This window comes from Zonotrichia leucophrys, chromosome 2, assembly GCF_028769735.1.
Source record: "Zonotrichia leucophrys gambelii isolate GWCS_2022_RI chromosome 2, RI_Zleu_2.0, whole genome shotgun sequence".
Lineage (NCBI taxonomy): Eukaryota > Metazoa > Chordata > Aves > Passeriformes > Passerellidae > Zonotrichia > Zonotrichia leucophrys.
Window position 1 is genome coordinate 70,077,284 of NC_088171.1, and position 23,848 is coordinate 70,101,131.

Sequence of the window (23,848 nt, forward strand, 5' to 3'; positions counted from 1 at the left end):
TCATGCTGAAAGGTGACATTACACATTGCAAGGAGAATATGAACTCTGGCTAAATTCTGTGTAAAACTTTTCACTGGCATTCCAACATCACTTGTCAAAAAGTGAGTAGGGTATTTTTATAATTTTTCCTACTTTCTGTGTTAGGTTAAAAATGCAAGAAAACATTCCCTGGTATTGGGAGTACCAAGGGACTCCTAATAATAATGATATGAACAGGCAACATGTAAAAAAAATTGAAACAATTTTTAAAAGCCAAGTTACTAAATTTAAACAAAGTTAACAGATCTACTTGTATATTTTTCTAATCCTTAAATGTTTCATTATTTTACCCGTGACAATTTTCATCACTTCTCTGTTTTGAAAGGATTTTTTTTTTTTATATAAAATGCATTACAATCAAATGAAATGCATTGACATGCTTCTCTTTCTCCATCTGAATTACCTTCTCTAAACTGTTGCTAAATTTCTCCTAGTAAAAACATTATTACAAGGAAGGGACTCCTCACCACCCACTCAGCTCCCAGAAGCCAAGGGAAAAAACTTAGAGATATTGTTTTTCTAATTTGACACTGATACTCTTTGGACCTAAAAAATGTTCCTGGGTCCAGAATGCATTTTTAATGGATTTATAAAGAAGTAGCTCAAGCATTACCAAGAACTAACTTCAAGCTTATACTAATTTTTTAAAACATGGCATATAGGACAATTAATTAACTACTTTTTTCCATCCTTTGCAATTTTGACATTTAAAATGCTCTATTTTTTAAGGAAAGAAGTGTTCTAGGGCTGTGGAGTAATCTCATTTCTACCTTTTAACACATATCATACTTACTATGGAATTCCTATATTAGAAATAAGAACAATCAACCAAAAGACCCCAGTCAACTTCATTTCAACTTCATTTGAAGCAGAAACATGATTTTTTTCTTTCTCCCCTCCAGATAATGATGAATTATTATATTAAAATATATATTCCAACTTCAAAGAAAAGCTAGTTGTTATAAAACAGAGGCATTCAGAATTAAGTTTGAAAAGATTTGACCTTTTGCACACAAAACTAACACCTACATGAATGAAGTACTGTAGTAAGTGATGATATATGATGGATCATTTAAAATGTGTGTATGGAATGATGCACATTTTTTAAGGCAGGGGCAGATGGTGGTTACAGCACCTCCAACATTTTCCAATTACTTTGTTTTTTCAAAATATATCCAGACCATAAAAATATTAGAAGAGTCCTTGAATTTTAATAGAAGCAGTACTTTTCAAATATTAAAAAAACCCCTTTAAATATATTTCAGTTAAGATTGATGTTCAAAAAACATAATCCATAATAATTCAGACAATCCCCTTCACCCTCTCTTACAGAGTTTCAGAATTGCAAAGGAAGAGAGAATAATGAGGGGTGAGACCCAGAGTTGTATCCCGACGTGTTGGATAGAAGTTTAACCCTATCTTCTTAAATTTACCGTATGCACTGAGTACAAAAAGTTGCTCCACCCTGATCTGCTTTGAAGACAGGCTCAGTCAGATACAGGATTTTGGTTTTGCCCAAACTCTAACAAAAATGTAAGAAATTTGAGACTGAAGATAACATGAAATCTACTACCTTCACAATGAGCTTAAAAGTAAAATGGGGAAAACAAATACAACACTATTAACACTTTTATAATGAAATTAATATTTCTTTCAGCCTTTATCCATTTAGATAAAACTACAGGAGGAAATTTCAACAAAATGCACACTGGGCTGACAATGGAGCACATTTTCAAAACAAAAATGAAATAAGAAATACTCTGGAATTGGACCCCAGTGTGAAGTGAAACAAAAGCTCCCAAACACAGCTCCTTTCCAAGTTAGGCTGTAAACCAGGAACACATGGAGAGAAGAAAAGGCTGTTTGTATTGTTCCAGGAAACTGGACCAAGGATTATTCCATAATTGCATTAAGCAAATACAGTATAATATCTTACACAGTGAAAAGTTCAGAGACACCATAGGCCAAGTGATTGACTGATCACATTACACTGAGTCCTGTAAGCCATTAATTCCTTAATTACTACAGTTATAAGCATTTGACACCAATGCTATTGTGTTCAATGACAAGGAAATGGAGAAATAGCATAGTGAGATATTTTCACTTCAAGTAAAATTTTTTTTAATTTGCACATTATCAAGCTAAGGTCCCATCATGCATATATTTAGGATGTTCATGACTTTATGAGTTGTACACAATAAAGCCTGAAGTAAAGATAAAAGATAGCCTTTAAGCACTCTTACTGACCTGACAGAGCTCACACACACACACACACACATATATACACACACACACACACACTGTGGTTTCAAGATGAACGTAAGCTACACCAAGCAATTTCCAATTTCCACACTGTAGGCACTACTTACACCTTCCAAAAATCACATTATTACTACCCTTCCTGGCACAAAACCCCCTCAGGCAAAGCCTTCCCATGGGTTTTCAAGTCAACAGGAACAGCTGGGCTTAATGTCACTGAGACCCTGATGAGAGAATGAGAGTTTGTTTCTGCCTTCACCCCTGCAAATTCTTCCTCAGTGGCTGTAACAGAAGTCAATAATGCATGTCCCAAGAAGTTTGGCCTGGATATGCCCAGGACAAGGCCAGCTACCACATCTTTACACAGAGCTAACTGCCTAAAGGCTGCAGGGGAGATGGGAAAAAGTACTGTACTACTATAACATCAAGCAGATACAGCCTGATGTAAAACTCCAGCTGCTTTCGGAGTCCCACCAGGAAGACAAAGTAGCTGTACCATACACACAACTTCCTTGTCTGTCTGTCTGTCTGCCTTACAGAGACACAGCATCCAGGCTAATTCAAGCAGGATATGCAAACTGTCCACCTATAGGTTAATGTTTCTGTATTTACCTCACTCTAGAGAGCTGTGCAGCCATCATAAATTAGCATAATTCTACTGCTTTGGATGGGATTGACTTCCATAAACTGGATTGCCAGTTGTCAAACTGGATTGCCAGTTCTCAAAGGAAGGAAGAAAATATTTATTTCTGAAAGTGCTAAGGACAAACCCCCAGCACAGGACAGCCAGGAGGCACTCCTTGTGCTGCTATCTGGGCTCAGCATTGGGAGATTCAAGGTTCAGCATTACTTCTCACACCAGAAAGCTATCTTTCCTTCTGTACTGCTCATCTCTCTTTAGTTCTGCAAGTACGAAATAAAGAACATCCCTGGCTGCCTCCCAAAGGGGTCTCAGCCTTCCCAGCAGGAAGGACGGGGACGGCGATGAGAGGGCCTCCTTTACAGGGAGGGCGAAGATGAGGAAAAGGGGGGATGGGATCTCAGAAGAAAGGACAGGGATGGTAGGGACCACCCAGGAGATAAAGAAAACATGGGTTGAGGGGAAAGCTGGGGAAGCTCCTGAGCATGTACAGTAGCTAATTGTTAAATTTTAACCATTTAGCCTTTAAAATCTTTTTTTCTCTCCCTTTCCTTTACACTCACACAGAGCAAAGGCATAGTTTGTGTTCAGAAGTAGCAGCTTGCAAAGACATTTAAAACTAAAGCAGATTTTTAAATTTAGCAGAGCTTTCTCAGTGTTTTCTAATCCTGGCTCAAAGGTTGAACTTTGTTAAAATTTGTTACAAACAAGAATCTTGAGAAGTTCCCAGACTTTGATGGGCTTTGCTAAATTTAAACCTACAGTGAAATTTTATAGGAAATTACAGACTAAAAACGATACAGCCATGAGGAGAGACCATTGCAGGTCTTCTTATACTTGTTTCTCTCTTGTAAAGCTCTTCAGGATGGGTGTCACAAAACGTAACTCTCCGTGCAGGCCCAAAGTTTCTCTTCTCTGGCATTTTCTGGTCCAGGCTTTCCCACACACAGTAATGCATTCCCAAGCATGACTTTACGGCAGCCCCTGAGAGCAGAAGGGAACTGGAGCACCGGGGCCAGCCTGGCAGCCTGAAAGCGAACCATTGTTCCCAGAGGCAAGCAGCCCCACAAGGCACACTGACTCCCTGTCTCCAGAGGGAACTCAGGCACAGGACTTCTCTCCACTGCCCAATAGGCTGGGGCACAGAAACACCGTAATTTGGTGTTAATTGGGTCAACCCCCTACTTTAATTAAAATGAAACTCCAGACCTTTCCCGTTCTACCTCCAGTTACGTTTTATTATTGCTTAGCTAAACCAAATGTACTGTGGTGGTGGTTCCTTCACTTCCTTCACTGCACAAGTCCTCCACAAGAAGTTTCCTCTTTTCCCTTCTTGCTCTGACAGCATGCTGTCAGGGCTCACTCTACCCCTGGGTCCAGGGGCTCCATTTTGATCCAGACCCAGACCCCCAAATCTTGCCTGGGCTGTGCTGAAGGCATGCTTTGGCTCTGTCCTGTTCTCTGATATACTGGTTCATTTACTGTCTCCAGTCCCTTCTGTTGCTCCTGACTGGAACCAGGATGAGCTCCAAACTTGATTCATCACCTTGCCTTGCCTGGGGCTGCTGATGAGACCTTGTTACCCTCACTTGTCTCAGCCCATCCAGCTCAGGCACTGCAGGGCTCTGCCCTGGTTGATGAGGGCACTGCTTGTGCTGGGTCACCGTGAGCACACAGCCTGTCACTCTCATGGTGCAGCTCCATTCCTGCTGCTCCCTGAAACTAACAATCACTGCAACTTGACAGGGACCTTCTCCTCAGTGAACCACCAATAAAGACTTGTGGCATATTTACTCTTTTAACACCTGCAACTTGTAATAATTGAGAGTGACATCCGTGAAGGGTCTGCCATGTAAAGCAGGTGTGGTGAGCACATCATCTGGGAGTGTGGAAGAGACCAGAATTACAATAGAAGTACTGCTGGAAGCAGGAGGACAGTGTAGGTGAAGCCCAGTGAACCAAATGGACAGCATGTGGAAATCAAGACTGCAGAATACACGAAGGGGCTGCAGCAAAGTCTTGGGAAATGAGCAGGGAGACTGAAAGTGTTGAATAATTCTGAGGGCTCCTTTAGAGACAGTACCATGCAGGAGGCAATGTAGCACAATCAGTCCTTTGGTGACCTATGGAGGAGTGTGTACCCACCCAGCATTGCAAGTTTCTCTGAGGCACAGTGACTCAGCAGAGGAAAGCATCAGGTTCAGTAGGTTTTTCTGCACTGCACAGGAGGAGGGACTGCTGAAGAGCAAAACCTGTTACTCTCTAGCCATCTGACCTATGTGTCACAGCCAAGGCTTGCCATGGTTCTGCTGTGCCAAGGTGGCACAAACACGTATCCACCACGTGCAGAAAGGACGAGCCACAGAGGCAGCAGGACTGGGAAGCCTGACACCAAACTTCCCTCCAGCCCTGGCTTTCATCAGACCTTCTTGGGGCCTTAACGAGGAACTGATATACTCTTGGCTCACATTCAGCTGAAATAAGATATTAATCCGCGCCTCTTGTCCAGCTCCTTATCTCCTGCTTTTCTCCCTGTTTTGCAAGGTGACACTTATTCAGTCTGAGCAGAGGCGAGACTAGAAAAGATGTCATGCCTCCAGGAAGATATATAAGTAAATGGATGCACAAATCTATCACATACATGTGCATAGAAACATCTCACACTTAGGAATATCCAGGGCATCAAAACTGCTGCATAAACTGTGACTCACTACATCAGACTGAAGAGCAGAGGTCAGTGCTGCTCGGCAGACCTCTCCTGCTATCCCAGAACCACTCGCCCAACTCTATGACAATTTAACACTGCATCTCATCATGGCATGCCTAGGTTCTCCTTACCCACATGCAGCAAATTCAAAGAAAATGAAACCAATTATGACATTAAACGTTGGACTAGTCTTATTCAGTAAATAATTTAATTCAATACAAACAATGAGGTACTATTCTTTTAATTCATTTTTTTTCCCCCAGGAAATTGTATTTCTGTGCCTCCAAAAGAGAGTGAGAATAACCATATATTGTGTCCCACAACTGATTTGCAACACTCCTTAAGTACTTGTCTTTTTTAAAAGGGGTCACTCCATGCACACTGTTCAATTAAATCAATGTAACCTCTGGGAGCAAAGTTGGAGTTTTGCAAAGGCCATAATGCAAGCAGTATGTAAGTTAAGTGTATTTTATGTATTTATATTTAAATATACTGAATTTAGAAACATGCATATTTCCATATCTGTCACTATCAGAGCCACAGGAATCTTCAGCTAAACTTTTTTAGTAAAGATGAGTTTCAGGAATTTAATGCAAAACATGCACAGAGCAAGCTCAGTCACTGGGCAAGCCACATATATATATATATATATACACACACACACACATATATATATATATATATATATTTGACCATAAAAAGTGCAAAAGTTCACTCACTGTGTTAGTTTCATCCCACTCCCGATTAATGCTGAACATTTTAACAATTATGTTCTCTGTGGCTGTTAGAGATCTATACATGCAGGCTTTGTATTTTTTTCAGAAGTGCTCTAGCATAGAGCTTGTCTTGTTTTCTGCCAGCATAGATGCTATAAAATCATGCTTGATTCAGTTTACTCTTTTCCTCCCCTCCCCTCCCTTCTTCCCTTTTCCTCAGCCTTATCCTCCTCCATGTTCTTGGGTGGGCAGATTCATGGGGAGACTTGGTTTTTAGCATAGCCACCACCAGGCAGTTTGTTACTCTCCTGAAGCACATCTGGGCTTTATATCAGGCCTTTAATTAATCCTCAGTGAAAGCCAAGCTATGACATTTTGACTGGGCAGGCTCCAGTTTTGGACAGGTCTTGATTTATTGCGACTGAGTCTCAACCTACTTTGATTTATTTCAGCTTTGGGGAGGAGGGCAAGAACTGAACAGAAAAAGCACTGTTGGATGCAGAACATGTGATGCACGTAAAGGACCTCCAGAGTACTGTGGACCAAATGACAAACAGCTCAGACAATTTACAATAAAATTAAATAAAATAAGCACCACTGATGAAAATATTCTGGTGAAAGAAATCACTTAAAGCAACAACTACAGCTATCAAAATGAGCAACAACAAATAATAAAAGACTTAGTGAACTAGGATCAAACAATTTGGCAGAATGTGCCAACGAAGGAAGCTCGTGCCTTATCTCTAAGTAAACAATAAATCCCTGGTCACTCATTAGTGTTAATCACGCCTCTCATCTGCATTCAGCTAAATACAGAGAGGCAGGACCAATGCTTTCCTGATGAGTCCCTTCCAAAGAAAAGGATGTTCTGCTATTGTCTGCCAGCTCGCCTTGGGTGGATGTCCTTTTGCAGGTCTCTCTCTCCAAGTGCACCGTGCACAGCGTGAAGCGTGCCAAGTCTTCTGGACAGCAGGAACAAAGGCAGCCAGAGCCAAACTGTTCATCTAAATAAAGCAACAAACATCACAGTAATAGGAGCCACTGAATAACAAATCCAATCTGCTCAAGGTATAAATCTTTCTTGCTTCTGTGGATAAGCCTGCTCTCTTACGTTCTTTTCTTGTTCTGTTTTCATTCAAATTCTGTTGAACAGACAACTTGGCAAGTTTTTTCTGAATATTATGGTAGCTACTTCCAATTAATTCCTGCTGTGTGTACATTGCAAAGGAACTCTATCTTGAAAATTGTAATGGAAACAAGTAATTTTATTGCTTTCCTTTAAGTATTTTTTGTTAAAAATTCAAATACCCTTATGCATCCCCCTCTTGTATTTTCTGTTCACCAACTGAAATTCACTTTCTTGTTGTATTTTTTTTTTCTTCTATCTATGGGGATTTACATCTCTAACAAAAGACAAGAAAAAAATGAAGTTCCAGCAACTGAAAAGCAAAAAAAAAAAAAAAAAATCAGTGTAAAAAAACCTGGTACTTTATATTTGCAGACACCTATCAGGCTTTGGTGCCTAACAAATATCTAGCAGAAAAGGATGTTTTTGGAAAGACTGGGCACCAGTCTTAAAATTTCAGTAACATCTCAGAGGCTACCTCAACAATCCCCACACCCAGCCTTGGAGGACAAATCTCTGTACTCCTGTACAAGACAGAAGGAGTAGTAACCCATGTACACACATGCAAGCCTGTGTCAAGGCATCTGTGCTGCCACAAAGCAGGAAGGTACACAAATTGGGTATGAAAACATATGCATCATCTTTAAAAAGATTACAACCAAGGGACTGAAGACATTAATAAAAAGGCATCCACGCGTTAATTTTTAAGTTTCAGGGTGAAACCTGGAAGAAAGTTGTGCTGTACATAGTTGATTTGATGCCTGTGTAAGTGAATGACATAGTCCAGCTGTGGGCTTTGCCACCATGCAAGTAAGTAGTAGGATTCAAAGTTCAAGATCACTTGAGTCTTCTGCTAATTAGAAACAACTGCAGGGGTGTTCTCAATCTGATCTGCATCACTAATGACTAGTTTTATCATCTGTAAAATGACTATTTTAGCAGCCTAGGCCAACATGCCTGTTTGTGCTGGGAGGTTACACAGGGAACCCACATTTGCTGCCTTCTTCCTAACCAGGCTGAGCTGGCTCTGTGTGTCCAACAGAAAATTACTAATTCTGCAGAATTGAAGAATATTCATAACACAGTAAATGGGATCCTGCCACTTTTAGTTTCAAGAGTAGAAGTCTAATTATTGTTAAGGACAATTCTCAAGGCAAACTTATCTACTGAGCACATCCTTCCCTCATCTCTATTCACTCAGTAAGAAAACAAATCATCAATATCTAATGCTAATGCTTGTCACCTTCTATGCATGTTTTCTTGATCCACTAAGGCTAAAGAATTGCAGTTTCCTTTCAAGCACAGTGGCAGCTGGTGGCTCACTTTGGCCTGAGAGCAGGTGATGAAAGCACAGGACTTCCCTAAAAACTGGGGTATTATTCCCCATCTTGTATTGCTCTCACATTACCCCCAACACGAGGATGCAGTGTTCCATCAACTGTGGTACTCCTGAGTATAAATTTGCTTTTCTCTGCCAGATAGTGCTCCTTTTAGCTGCTAGGGAGTTGGTTCTGGGTGGGACACCAGATCTTAGTTTTTACCCTGAGCACCACCAGTTTGTTCTTGTTTAAAGGCAGTTTTCTGGCTTTTATCTGCCTTCATGAAATATGAAAGTGTGTGTGATTTTTCCTTCTAAGAAATTGTAGTAACACTGTAAGCTCCAGGAGTACTTTCTAAAACCAACACAGACAGAGTTTGCAGTGACAAGTTGGAGTGTTTCACTTAAAGCAACTTTATATGAACCAGTATCCCTGCAAAAGTCCATATCTAAGCAAAAAAGTTCACTTTAAGATACTTCTAATAAAACTATCAGCTTGGTTAGGAGTCAACCGTTTTGCAAGCAGTTCCAGAACATAAACAACTGTCCAAGACATTTTAAGATAATGATTTCAGAATCTGGATTTTTTTTCTCCTGACTTGAAATATTTATGACACATTGTATTTAAATGATCAGACTGCTACAAATCAGCACAACTAAATGCCTATCATCAGCATGCAATTCCAGGACAATTTTTTCCCAAACCTCACATGAATAAATTAAGCCAAGTGAACTGAGTCTTGTTTCTCTTAAATGAATTCTAAAAGTAAATGCAAAATGTGCATGATTCTGCTAATATTTAATAGTATTTTATGTAATCACTCCAAAATTACTGCAGTAAGAATGATGACAAATTTTCTTTCAGTTTAGGTGGACTTTTTACTGAAACTTCTTCTGCAAGTTATGTTTTTACAAGTGTGCCTGTTGGTTTTACACTGCCTTTCTTTAGATGTGACCTTATGAACACCAGCAACAAAAAAGCCTTCTTTAAGGAAAGTCTAATTCACTTAATTACAAGGAGCGGGCAGTTGTGCACCAAATCCATTATTCTGTCAAACTTGAGACTGAAGACTGGCACTGGGCAGGCCAGGTGAAAACTCTTTATTATGCTTCCTGGTTTTATTGGTAATGTGTTAAATGGCATTTTAATGTCTCCTGAGGTCACTTTTAGAGCCAAATTGTGGCTGTCCTGTCACAGGTGTACTGTGCAACTCTGGGCAGGCATAGAGCCTCTTTCTCTTCTGCTGGTCTCCCTGTACACAGATGTAAGACACAGTGAATGAAGTCCCACCAAAGCCAATAATCAGATTATTATTAGAAAATTTCACTCCAAACCGGTTCCTGCAGTTGGTTTTCAGCAATGTTGCTCCTCAGGTTTTCCAAGGGGGCAATGAGGGAACACACAGCCCTACAGTTGAGCACTTCACACATGTCCTTACCCTTTATGGGTACCTGGATAAATAATACATTTTCTAAAATAGCACACATATACTTTAAAGATGCCATTAAAATGCCATACATAATGTTAAAGTGTTACATTAAGTGTGCTCAGACCATAAGAACTTGCACAAACCATCAACCAACACCAGTTCTAAATTGCTACTACTTGCTCTTAAAATACTTAAAAAAAAAAAAAAAAAAAAAAAAAGTTCCCCTAGAGATGAGGCACTAGTTAGCCTGGAAAACTGGAAAAGATCCTTGGAAGGGAAACTCTTTGGTGCTGCACCTTAGCATTCCCAGAAAACAGAACACAGCAGAATCTTGCTCTATGACAGGCTCCTCCTTGCAAGCCAGTATCACTTCTGCTGCCAGTACTATCAACTCAGAAACACACATTCCAGCAGCGCACACCATGGATAGGGCATGTGGGCCACAAGGTGTTATGGGCGAAATAAAACATCAAATAAACATAAACATTCCTCCAATGGGAACGTGCACTTATTGGAGCAGTGGAGAAGGCCATTCTATCTCATGCCTCCTGATACCTTTCCAATTTTCCAAGATCTGCTTGTAATTTGGCAGATGAACAGGTTTAAACCTGCAGTGTTTTTAGTATGTGTCTACCTTAGATATCAGTAATAATACTGGCAGTAAAATTAAAAGCTATACAAAACATTTTTCCCTTGTCAAATATTTCCCCTTTAAAATGAACATGATATATGAAAAACCTTATGCTTGTTGAATTTAAAACACCTCAGACGAAGAGAGAAATTCCCACCAGACACGGGAAAGTAATGCTGCTCTGGAAATAAATGCATTACAATAAATTAATAGGAAGGGGGAAATGTGCCTGTATTGAATAGGAAATATACTGCATTAGCAACACAAAGCATTACTTTTTCTTGTAAAATAAAGCACAGTGCAACAAGATCATATGGTTTGTACCAACTTTTCATTATGTCAAAAGCAACATGTGTGTCTTGTATTAGACCATTAGGGTTGTCTTGATAAACTATTACTGTGTAGAGTAACATCTCACTTGATGTTAAGAGAGGTTAAGGCAGAAGCAGGAGTTCATGCTCTACTAGCGCAATTTACTGTTCCTTAAAGAAATCTGTAAAGTGCTCTTGGAAGAAGGAAAATCACTTGATATTATAAAAAAACCAAAACACCAACCCATTTGCAGATCAAGAAATAATAATGCACAGCTTGCACTAAAAAAATATCAGCTTCTGAAATGTACAGAGCTTGTTATTAGGAGGAAAGCTAAAGAGTAAGCAAATGTTCTTGGGTTACATTCAATTCTACAAAAAAATCCCAGTAAGTCATCCTTGCAGAGAGGCAACATTTCATAGGAATAGTTATGGATCCCCTAAATTTCTTCCTCAAGTCCAGTACCAGAGATCCTTTAAATCCCACTGCCAAGAAGAAAATTTGGAAGCAGGTATGTGAGCCTGCTAACTTCAGAAGCACCACTGAAATCCTTACTCCACTAGAAGCAATGGAATGGCTGCCAAGGCTGCAGGAGCCTGAGCTGTGGATCTGCAGGGTGTGTGAGGAAGGATAACTGCTTGGCCCCCTTGCTGCTGTCAGCCTTGACTCTCCTTTAGAGCACGAAGTGCTGGGAAGATTTGAAGGAATCGCCATGCCAGGGCCCTACTTCTACTTTATTCTCCTCGCTGATGGCTGCAGGCAAACCCATCCCAGTCACACTGCCAAGCTGACTGGGAAGAGGGGACAAGAAAACATCAACGTTGCTCACCTTCCTTGCAAATGCAGTGTTTGTCACTCCTGAGGAAACACACAATGCTCTCACTGCAGAAACCATGTGGATTTTTAGAGGAAGAGAGAAAGAAATCAAGCACAAGACAGCAATAAGCTTTCTTCACATCCTTAACCTGGTAACCAAGTCAGCCACCTCCAGGGAAAGCTTAAAATGAGCCAAAGAAGGACAACTGGAAAGTTCAGCTGCTCTATCTTTGGATCATTAGTGTTGGTTTTTAGGTCAAGGCTCCATCCAAAAACACCTACAGCTAAAATTCTAGTATTTCTGCTATAACTAAAAGTGGCATATTAAGTGCACCCTCTGGGTTTGGGGAATGTTTCCTATTCAAAAAACCAAACCAAAATAAAAAAGGTATTTTTTTCCCAATACCCAGACCAGGAAAGAACAGTCACTCTGCTGATAACCAATCTTCTTAATAATGCACAGAATATTAACAGTTAGAGTACTATAAAAGTGAACCCTGACATTTTAATTTATCTGAAACATTTCTTCTTTCGGTGAAATAATCTGAAGTTGGAGGACTAAAAACTTTGTTTCTGGAAATGCATTGCCTATGATATTTTATTGGCTTGATTTCAAATGAAAACAATTATTCTATAGCGAGGATGTTACCACACAGACATAACAACACCATTAACTATTTTTGACTTCCAGTGTAAATTGAACCATTATAGGGTTTTAAAAATGTTGTCATTAAATTTTAATGATCTGTTTTAAGGGATTTTTCCCCCTTATTAAAATTCAAACCAACTATACTATAGAGCTTTCTCAGAATGTGGTGCACTATTCTAAGCTTCAAATAAATCTGTAAATCCTAGATTAGTTAATAAAGAGAAACTACCTGGGTTATTGCAGGTGGGGCTGGTAGCAGTACCTGTTATTAATGTTGCCTAACATTTACCAATAAAATACACTGCTTCCCATTCTTTAAAATGTTGCCAAATACCAACTGACTGAAAAAAAAATATTCTGAGTTCAAATGTGGCCACACCTGGTTGGCTTTTTTCTTCCTTTATTCCCCCCACTGATGATGGGGGAAAGAGCAAAGAAAGGAAGGAAAAATATCAATTGAACTGATTCAGCTAATTAAAAAATACATTTAATTTTATTAAACTTCAGTATTTTTTCCATGTACTAGGGGTTTTCTTGTAGAATCAGTGTTTGAAATATTGCACGCAGAAGCCTAGAGAATGTTTACAAGAACACTTCCTTCACATTTGCCTTAAACTTGCCCAACTCATAAGCTTTGGTAACTGTGGACTACAGTGGAAAAAATAAAGGTAAAATCCTGATTTACAAGCACTGAAGAGAGACTTGTGAGTCCTTTGCTGTTAAATTTTGTGAAGATTGACTCCATGGTGAACAAGCTCCATCCCGTGATGGGGCAGTGGTTTCCCTCCAGGCACAGCTGCAGCCCTGAGCAGGCTGTCTGGTACATTCACTCCTAGGTCCAGACAACCCCATCTCCCTCTGAGATTCATCTCTTTCCCACAGTCTCATCTGAAGTTATCCCAGGTTAACCCACAAGGCTGACTGGAAGGTGGAGCAGACCTTTTGGTTTTGGTTTTTTTTTTTTAGTCTGTCATTTTTTCACCCTGGTGCTATATTGCCACCTGCTAATGAGTAGATCTTGTCCTGCAGCATGCACAGAGCTGGACAGCAATGATGGTGCATTATCTGCAATGTGTAGTCTCTCTGTTGACACCCATCTGCTTTCCACAGGCCTTAGAACAAGGGAAAGGATAGCTCCTAAATATGGATCCTGTCACAATTTTACCTGGGTTTTCACACATTGACAGAGCAGAAAACTAAAATCATAGGAACACAGCACATATTTACAGTTATTTATGCAAAGTGCCTTAATTTGGTATTCTCAAGACGAACAGGCTGCAAAAGCAGAATTTGTCAGGAGGTTTCTTGTAATTGTGTTATTTGATGGAAGAGATACTTCATTCAAGTCACAATGGCAAAATAGTTCACTGTCAGAAATATGACAACAATACATAATTTATCAGTTTGGAAAACTTATACTTGAAAGAAGCCTTAGTCTAACCTTTCCATCACTCCAATTCAATTGTAAGACCACCACTGTAACAAGACCACTTAGAAAACCACCAGGGTGGCCCTGATAATACATGTATCATTGTTGAGGCACAGGAAACTAAACCAGATGGTTTTGCTGAGTAAAGCACTTTTTTCTGGCTTTGTAGAGCCTAAAAACACTAATAGGTCAAACATGAAAGTGCTGAAAAAGAAAGTTAAATTAAAATCTCTGTAAATAAGAAAAATATTTATTTACATATGTTTCCCTCACAGAAAATATGTCTGCAAAAAAATAAAAAGGGAAAAATGATGCTACAGTTCTGAAAAAGATTAGGATAGTTTTCTGAAAGGTCTAGCAACAACAACATTTAAAATTGGACTTACAGTGCACCACTGCTGGAATCAATGCCATATGATGTGTATTAGACAGAACACCTACATATTGTAATTAAGAACTTTTCCTTGCCTCATTTTTATGTTTTAACTATGGAGACCATTCATGTCTATTGCAACAAACAACTTACTTTCTTGCATGATCTCTGATTATCAATCATCTTCAACTTAAAAAACAGCACATAATGAACCTCTCAAGCTACATAAAATTGAAAGCAATTTCCACAAAAATCATCCATACACAGAAACATACATTCACATGCACACATTTATACAGGCTGTACATGTGAGTGCATGCAGGGTGTTCAGATTTTCTCATTTATGCTGTCGTTATTTAGAATCATATTATTTGCAGACTTCAGCATTTCAAAAACCACAAAGGACTTGGTTTGGGTTTGTTTTTCTTCATTGTAGACATCGTCCACATGAGTAAAATTAAGATGATAGTGTGTTGCTCTGCTGAGAACTGCAACTATATCTAATAGTCAAGAAGTCTAATCTAAATTACATACACTGAAAGAATGCATTATACAGTCTTTTAGTGTGCAGTGTTATTTACCAAAATGTAAGCCTTTATTTAGCATTAAAAAAGAAATCTTTCCCTATCACAGTTATTCTAAAACACATTCTCGCTTCATAAGGGAAGCCTTGCCCATATTTTAAAAAACTGAAAGAACATGTTTGAGAATTATACCTACATTTTGCTGGCACCAAATCATGCTCTAGTGAAAAGAAAACATAATTATTTAAATTTCATCTTTTTCTCTGCTTGTATGGAGAATGGAGAAAAAATGTACACTGAGAAGAGCTTCACTATATGCCAATAATTTGTGGAGGTTCATTTTGGCACTGCACAGATATAGCCTTGGGGAAAATGTTTGGTCTTCAGTCCCACTCGTAAGGTTGTGACTAAAAGTAGAGAAATAAAAGAGCAATTTCTGAAGCCAGAAGTCAAGAGGGGCCACAGGTGCCCTACAGAGCTGAGGGAGCCTGATGGAGCCTACCTGGACAGCAATAAAGAGAGAGGAATGACATCGTTGTGTCACAGAATTGTATTTTGATTCGGTATGAGAGATGTGGCAGGGAGACACCTGTTTGGTGACACCAAACAGTGTGACACCATCTACCACTTCACATCAAGACAAGCTCTTTTGTAGGGTTGAAATATTTCAGTTGAGGTGCAACACGTACAAATAACTTACTAAAATAACAACGCCATGAATAGACCTTGGAAATCCACTCATCTGTGTCTTTTCCCTATAGACTCAATCAGAGGGAAGACAATAATTATTTCTGGATTTGGTCCTCCAGCACTCTTTTGTGTCAAGAAGAAGTGCCTCTATTCCAGTGCCAGTGCCTGTGGGTCAGCTCTGGGTGAACTTCACGTCTTTGATTTGAAACCAGCTGAGACTGTGCTGTGACTACTTTTGGCTGTATTATATCCTGAGAACTGGGTCACTATTTGGGTGGATGATTGAACTTATTACTGTGGTCAAATGTCACTTCCTTGATCTTGGACACCTATCTCCACAAGTCCTAAATATTTACATGAGGAAATCAAAAAATATTCTGCCCTTGGCAAGAGCGTACTTCCTGTGGGAAGATGTTGCTTTCTCAAAAACATTTCAGCATGAGACTTAGTTCTACATTAAAGATTTTTGAATGTTCGTTGTCTCATTTTCTTTGATACACATGCTTCTAGGAAAGGTACTGCTTCAGCAAGTACCTGTCAAGAGTTTTATGAATGTTCAGTAGTTGTTCCAAAGGAGCACAGACTATCAAACTTTTCTCCTAAAGGTTCTTACAAGTTCTGATGCTCTCACAATTACTTCACCTAGATGGAAGCAGTTCAGTGCATAATCACCTCAACTGGAGCAGATTTGATTTAATTTGAAGATCAGTTTGGCCTAATAGAGACATTAGTTATGCCACCTCAGACAAGTTGATGGAAAGAAAACGTTCTGTGTATTTGGATATACACAAAATACACTTTACCTGGATGGCGATACACTAATACTGAAACAAGCCCATCACTGAGGGTTTAAAATTATTTTGTCACTTTTATTAGAAGATACTGACTTTAAACATAAAAACTAAGCAGAAAGAGAGGAAGAGCATTTTTCACTTCAGTACATACCAAAAGAGCAACCTGCATTTAAAAACATGCCTTAAGTTCATCAGGCAATCTCATAACTATATGAGGTATTGATAGCTACACAGACAGATACAACTGACCTTCCTTTTATAACCAACAGTCCTTACTAAAGCAAGACTCTCACAGCAAGAATTCAGCTGGGGTGGTGAAAGAATTACCCAGAAAAAACTTCAAGTCTTAGCAGACTAAGGCGAAATGTATCTCAGAAGACAACATATCCTTAATGCTACAAGAAAATACAAAACAAAAGTAGAAATCCTTCGCCAATACTCCTGCTGGCTGGCTCCTTTTCTTATGCACAAGAGTAAAGTAAAATTCTAAATAATTCTGTCTGGCAAGAGTTTTTATATTTCAACTTATGCACAAACATACAAGAAGGGATTTCCCACAACAGCAGTGGTAGCTGTTGTTTCCAAGGGTCATTTTCTGCCTATTAGAATGGTAAGTAGAAAATTAATGGATAAAAGACCAGGTGATGCTGACTAGAGATTTAAACAAAGATTGGATTTTATTATCTAAATTTCAACATGTGCAAAATTCTCTAAGACAATAAAAATGACTGCGTATTTTCTTGTGCTTTTAATTACAGATTTACGTATGAATCAGCACTAGAACCAATTAAAAAGAAAATAAGATAGACATTTTCTCTTTAAGTAGTTTCGCAGTTTCTTAATATGCTTGATTGTCCTGTACAATAAATTATTATATTACTTATTTATAAACAGTTCTCTTTTGCTTTGATTGTTTTCTTTTACATTATTTAAATATAAATTAATGGAAGCCGATTCCCATACATTCTGAATATCAAATGCACCCCAACTTCACCATGAATATAGGCACACACCTAATTTTAAACTTTTGACTAGACATGTAATTAATTGAATTGGAACCAATTATGACCCAATTATGAGTCCTCTGTAATTACTGCTTGACGTACTTGCTGGATTTCTCTTGAAGGCAAGAGACAATATTTCTGATCTCTATGAATACCTAAAGACTACTAAAACTGTTACCTTTGACCTTTTTCTTGTAGCTTTGTAAAATCAAGATTGAGGGGCTTTTCCACAGCTTTCTTCAGTGCAGACTTCTGCTGTTTGCACAACAGTGAGGTAAGGGCAGTGCAATTGCAGAAGGCAACCTGAGCATCAGCAGGTGATAAAGAGGAAACTGAAGGAAAGGCAGGAAAAACCTGTACACAAAGGAGGTTGCCCAAACTCACAGTGGCCGTCAAATGAACTCCTATAATCAAAGCTCGAGAATCACAAATTCTGCTTGTGCTGTGTGACCATCAGATGTTCTCAAGTCCAACACATACAGGATACTGTTTCTGCATGGAGTCAATGGCTTGGCTCATAAACTTTTGTGAGATCAGGAATTGACCCATAATATTTCATCAAACAACAAAAAGGAATGTATTTATGGTTTTATTATTATCCCTAATAAGGAAATAAGAAGAAAGGAAACACAGTACATGGTCTAGTCTATATGCACATGTGTTACTTGTATTAATATCGATGGGATTTAAAGCTACATATGGAGAGGATAAGATATATCCCTATGTGTTCAGCCATATGCTTAAGGAAGCTCCCAAAATGCTTGTAAATATGATCATGCTTTCGAACATATTATGCATTTATTTGAACAATGTTAAATCTCTAAGCCCTACTTTCCAGTCCATTAAAGCCTCAAATAATAGTTTATTTCCAGTTTAAAATTACCCTATTTTTTACCCATTAGAAGGCTGCCTGTAACCATATTTCCACAATACTCAGGGAATTAGAGAATTGATAATAACTCTCCCATGATCTGAAGGGATGATATCTCTCTGGGATGAGAAATACTCAAGATGAACTATATTTTAGTGAAGAATTCTTTCCAGAAGATTTTGGGACAGGCCCAAGATGTGTAGCTGAAAGGCCTGGAATGCTACTTGCACAAAAAAACATGTGTTTGTGCCATAGACCTCAGACAACTACATTCCTTCTAGAGGCCAAAGGCCTTGAAAGCTATTCATCCTTCTGGATTTACTTGTTGATTTTTAAGGGTTGAATGATAGCCTCAACAGGCAGAGGGAGCTGGGCCTGTTCAGCCTCAAGAAGAGAGGGGATGAATGTCATCAATGTCTATCAGTATTGGAGTGTCAAAAGGACAAATCCAGGCTCTTGGTGGTGCCAAGCAACAGGACAAGAGGCAAAAAAAAGCAACTGACACACAGGAAGTTCCACCTGAATATGAGGAAGAACTTCTTTACAGTGCAGGTGACTGAGCACTGTGACAGATTGCCCAGAGGGATTGTGGAGTTCCCCTTACTGGAGATATGCAAGAACTGTCTGGACACAATTCTGTTCAATTATCTTTAGGATGATCCTGCCTGAGCAGGAAGGTTGGACCAGATCTGTTGTGGTACTTGGCAACCGGACCCATTCTGTGATTCTGTGAACACAGGACAAGGGTTTAACCCAGAAGGCACAAGGGAGTTTTTTAGGATTTCCCTTAGAGAAGAAGACTTTAGGATTCATCCCATGATTTATGACCTAGTGTAATTTCTGTTGGAATGTCACAGCTGAAGTCTTTATGAAATATCCAATGGCTGTTGACAAATCATATTCATTATTTTCATGTAACTGATAATTTTATTTGACTTACCTTTTTCTTCTTTTCAGTTGAGGCTTGGTGATTGATTTTATAATCACTCGTGATCATCCTTTTATGCATTAAAAAGAGGACTGGGATGGTTTACTAGTTTAACTACTTCAACCAATGTTGTAGCCACAAACATAAAATCATAGCCATGGAGGCACAGTCATTACACTCATGATGCTTGTAACATCTCACACACAAATGCAGCACAGAACCTAAGACAACTTTATCTGGCTGCCAAAAACCACCTTCTTCACTTGCTTGATGTAACCCTTTTGATACCAAGGCAGTATGGCTGTTTATCTTTTCTAATGTCATCCAGGACATCAGTTTAGAGAGGCATTATCATTTTGTTTTCTTGCTCTTTTTGACTGTAAAGAAGATTTGAGAGCTCAGCTTTTACTCTACCTTTAAAGTCTCAATTTATGATAAAAATCAAGACTTTTGCCCACTGAGATACTTCTTACTTTGTAATATAGGAAACCAAAACAAACAGTCGTCATCTTTTTAAACTACATCAATGAATGGTGAAGTCAAATCCGGTTTCCCAGCAAGGAATTATTAAAAGACAGAAATAGTCCAATGACCACAGGAAATCTTTAAGCACCAAAATGGGGACAAAAATCTCCTGGGGAAAAGACAATATTTCCTACATGGTCATTCATGTCTCCTTGTAATACAATACAGGGGCATTGTTTGTTTGTCTGCTTAAGTAGATGGGTAGAATAAAATTAGAAACAAATCCTGACTACAGACATTTCAAACACCAAGTGCAGGCTTATGTGTTCCAATACCTGCCATCACAATTATCTTGTGATGCTTCTTTATAATGAGGGCTTTGATCATTGATATAGACCTAATTTTTGCCTTATTAAAAAAAGGTCACCAACCTCCAGCAGCATCTTTCACTTCAGGTCATACTGCATCTTGCTGAAATCAAGTCATTTTATCAGTCATAAAATTTGTCAAAAGAATTGAAGAAACACTCTAAAATAAAACCACGCTGTAGTCAGACCCCTCCCCAGGAATTCAGGCAAGGAATGTAAACCCAAAGATTTATTTTTCTGTTCAGGTCATGCCTGGGGTAGACTGCTGTGTTACTAAATTCCCTAATCTGAAGTCAAGAGCAAGACAAAGTTAACAGACCTCAATAGGCAAAAAAATAATAAAAAAAAAAATCTTGAGATAGCCCTCTGTGGACCATAACCTGAAGTTACAGCAATAAGCATTATCCCCTCCACAGAGATGATTCAGGAAAAATCCCACAGCTTACCTCAACGTAGTCCCTGGCATGGCCCCAGTCTCTCTTAGCATCCAGATTGCCCAGGCTGAAGCAGTCCAGCTGTCCAAGGTGAATCTTGGCTACCGAGCGGCTGATCTTCCGAGTGACAAAGTTAGCCCCTGGAGGAGAAATAAAGGGTAGTGTCAGCATTGTCACAGGGGCAGATAGCTCTGGAAACACCTCGTGCAGCTCAGCACATGGCACTTTCAGTCCCCACTCACTCCCCTTGCACCACCCAGACCCACGCCATCTTTTATCATTTGAGCAAGCTAAGAAGCTTCCAGGGCAAGTGTCACATTAGTTGCACTTTCACAGCAAACATCTTTCTTTGTGGGACTTCTTAAGCATTCCTAATTTGCTGCCTCAGTATTCACTCCAGGCATTAAGCCAAAGAAAATCATTTGGAATGTCAGTTCTTAAACACAAAATGCAAAAGGTTACATAAAGAAGACAGACATCTTAGACCACCCTCAAGTTTTTCTGTTTCAGTTTCTTTTTTCATTTTTAATTTATTTTTTCAAGGAATGCAACTATCTAAATTAATGTGTTTATTAATAAAAAAATTTGAGATAATGCAAATACTATGTATTCTCCAAGGAACTACAACGGCTAAATGCATTATAATTTTCTAGTTTTTGGGGATTCTTAGTCCTCCAGATTCAGTTAGATCATGAAACTGTGATTACAACTTTTTCAGTAGAAGACTGTATTTTATTTTGCTATATTTCAGTATTTTGGAAAATTTGTGTACCCATTTCTGCTTCCAGTGGAGTTGCTCTAAACAATTTTTTTTGGTTACTTATTTTCAGACTTTGATTTTCAGATTATGGTGGCTGTGTTTCTAAAAGGTGGTCACAGCCTCCTCAAAAGCTGAGGGATTTTAGGAGTTTAGGCCCATTGGCATTTGCACACTAATGAGCCACAAAAATTAAAATTACATGCCCTTTTAATAGCTAAAACCAGATATGATTAAATGGTGACAGATGATACCTCCTCCAAATGAAAAACAGGAGACTTAGTGAAAATGTCTGTAGTTGTAAAGTGCTTTTAGCAAATTTCAAAAGTCTCAAAAGTGTAGCTTATACATTCAGTGCATACATGTAGTTTTTTTCATTATGAAACTCTGCTCTTTAGATACACATCTCAATATGTTCTGTTTCCTGTCAATCAAACAGAAGATTGCAGCATTATAAAACAACATTAAGTGTCTTTTTCACATTACTGGTTTTTCCAGTAATACGAAGAGCACCACAGTGCTTTTCTGTATCATTTGACTCTACTAAAAGTAAAAAAAAAAAAAAAAAAAGCACACCTGTAAGAATCATGTGGAATGAAGAACTTTAATTTAAGTCAGACCTTACCACAGGATTAAGATAGAATTTTAAATTTTCATCAACCACTGAACTAATTGCAATTCCAGGTTTTAGCCATTTATATATCCTAATATATCATCAATTTGCACCTGTTCTTTCAAAGATGAAAATAATATAATTTCCATATTCCCTGAAAAGCTGTTTGTATAGAAAGGAAGCTTCCTAAACAGCGTGATTTGCAAACTTTCAGAAACAAAATATACTCCATAGTCTTTTTCAAAGCAAATTCCTCAAGAGTTGGATAGTACTACCACCATGACTCTGCTATTTGAACTTCTGAAAGCCAAGTGCTGGGGTTCTCCTGTTCCTGGCTGGACAGGCTTACAGCAGGAGTGGAGTTCTGGCTTAACAGAAACAAGTGACAGAGTCTCTTTGGCTTAGCCAGACTGGTACCTCTCCAAAGATTGTTTCTATTTTTAACTTACCAAAATGCTTTGAGACCTTCTCACAGATTATTGCTAATTAATTAAAAACAGATTCAACCAATGGCTAAAACTTACTAGGACTAGCTCTGAAACCTTCTGCACCAGAATGATTTCAGTTAGGATTTTTATTCAGCAAATAACGGCTGAAGGAACAGGTTTCTCTCTGGAATAAAGTAGATGTTTTAAAGTTCCAGGCTGCAACTGAGTAATAAAGAAAACTGACTGCTTTCAACACTACATTCCCATTTGTAGCAAAAGCAATGAGAGTTCTAGTCACCATCTGCATTAAAGCAAGTTTTACTGTCAACCTGCACAACTAATGAATGTCAACTCCCCTTTTGGAGCAAATGCTTCCTCAGCATTAAAAAAAAAGAAAAAAAAAAAAGAAAAAAAAAGCAGCACATTAGGTTGTGTGAGAGAAAAACTTTTATGCTATCAATTTAACTTTAATTGTATAAAAGATACACACAAGAAAGAGCTGATTTGTCTAGTACAGCACAACAAATACTAGTAACTGCTGTCTTCTTGCAGAGCCACTGTTAACTACAGAGAAACAATCTTCAAAGATATTCTCCAAGTAAAATCAGAATATTCCTCAAAAGGCTGAACTGAAAAACTAGAGAGCACCACAATGAAAAAATGAAAACCTTAATTTTCCAGAGATTTTCTAGTAAGGGTTCCACTAAATAATACCAACCCTCTTCTTGGAAATGCCTCAGCATTAAAGCAGTGGAAGAAAACTATGCTACTGTTCATTCTGAGAAATGCAATTAGAAAATTTTTTCATGCACCCAAGGACTGAATGGCACATTTCAGAAGCATTTAAATGATATGGTTCATAAATAATGTTTAAGTACTTATTCCCTTCAAACACAGTATCTTAAAATATCCCATTACACTCTGTGTTTGATCCCATGCCATTAAATGCACATCATAACTAGAATTTAGGCTGGTGCCCGCTGGAGTCATACAAAGTTGTTAAGACTTTGTCAGCATTTCCACTAAAAAGCCCTGTCCTAGAGGTTTGCAATTTGGCTATGACATTGCTTTGGTCTGAAATTTAGCAGAAGGAATGTCTTTTTCCTCAGGACTGATTCTATCTAAAAGGTCCAGGCAAAACGCTGCACTTGCGTTTGTATAACTGAATACAAAGGACCTTTTGAGGCACAGAAATGGTTAGCTTCCTTCTTCGTCAGGAGGTAGCGAAGACTTGCTAATGTTGAACACACAAGAGTATTTTTCTCCACAAAATAGCCACTCAGTGCCAGGAAGAGTATCATCAGAGATGCTGGTGTGCTAACCTTTATGTTGATTTTCATTGGATTAAGGTGATGCAGCAGCTAAAATGCCACCAGTTATCACAGGCAAATAAAGCCTAATTTGTTATACTACTAACCTTGCTAATTCACCTGGAACTGTGTTGGTGATAGCGGCAGAGCTACCTTAGACTGGTGGGAAAGAGAGATGTCAGACTCCCATATTTGTCTCCTAGCTCTGCACTGCTCC

The 23,848-nt window shown here is 38.7% G+C and overlaps 1 protein-coding gene across 1 annotated transcript in view; it reads right to left on the reverse strand.

The window, feature by feature from the left end:
- The window catches only part of GMDS (GDP-mannose 4,6-dehydratase), a 407,496-nt gene that overhangs the window by 204,043 nt on the left and 179,605 nt on the right, over nt 1-23,848 (reverse strand). The window contains exon 7 of the mRNA XM_064705379.1: nt 20,536-20,663. Within this exon, the coding sequence (XP_064561449.1) occupies nt 20,536-20,663 (128 nt within the window). The remainder of the gene's footprint in view (nt 1-20,535; nt 20,664-23,848) is intronic.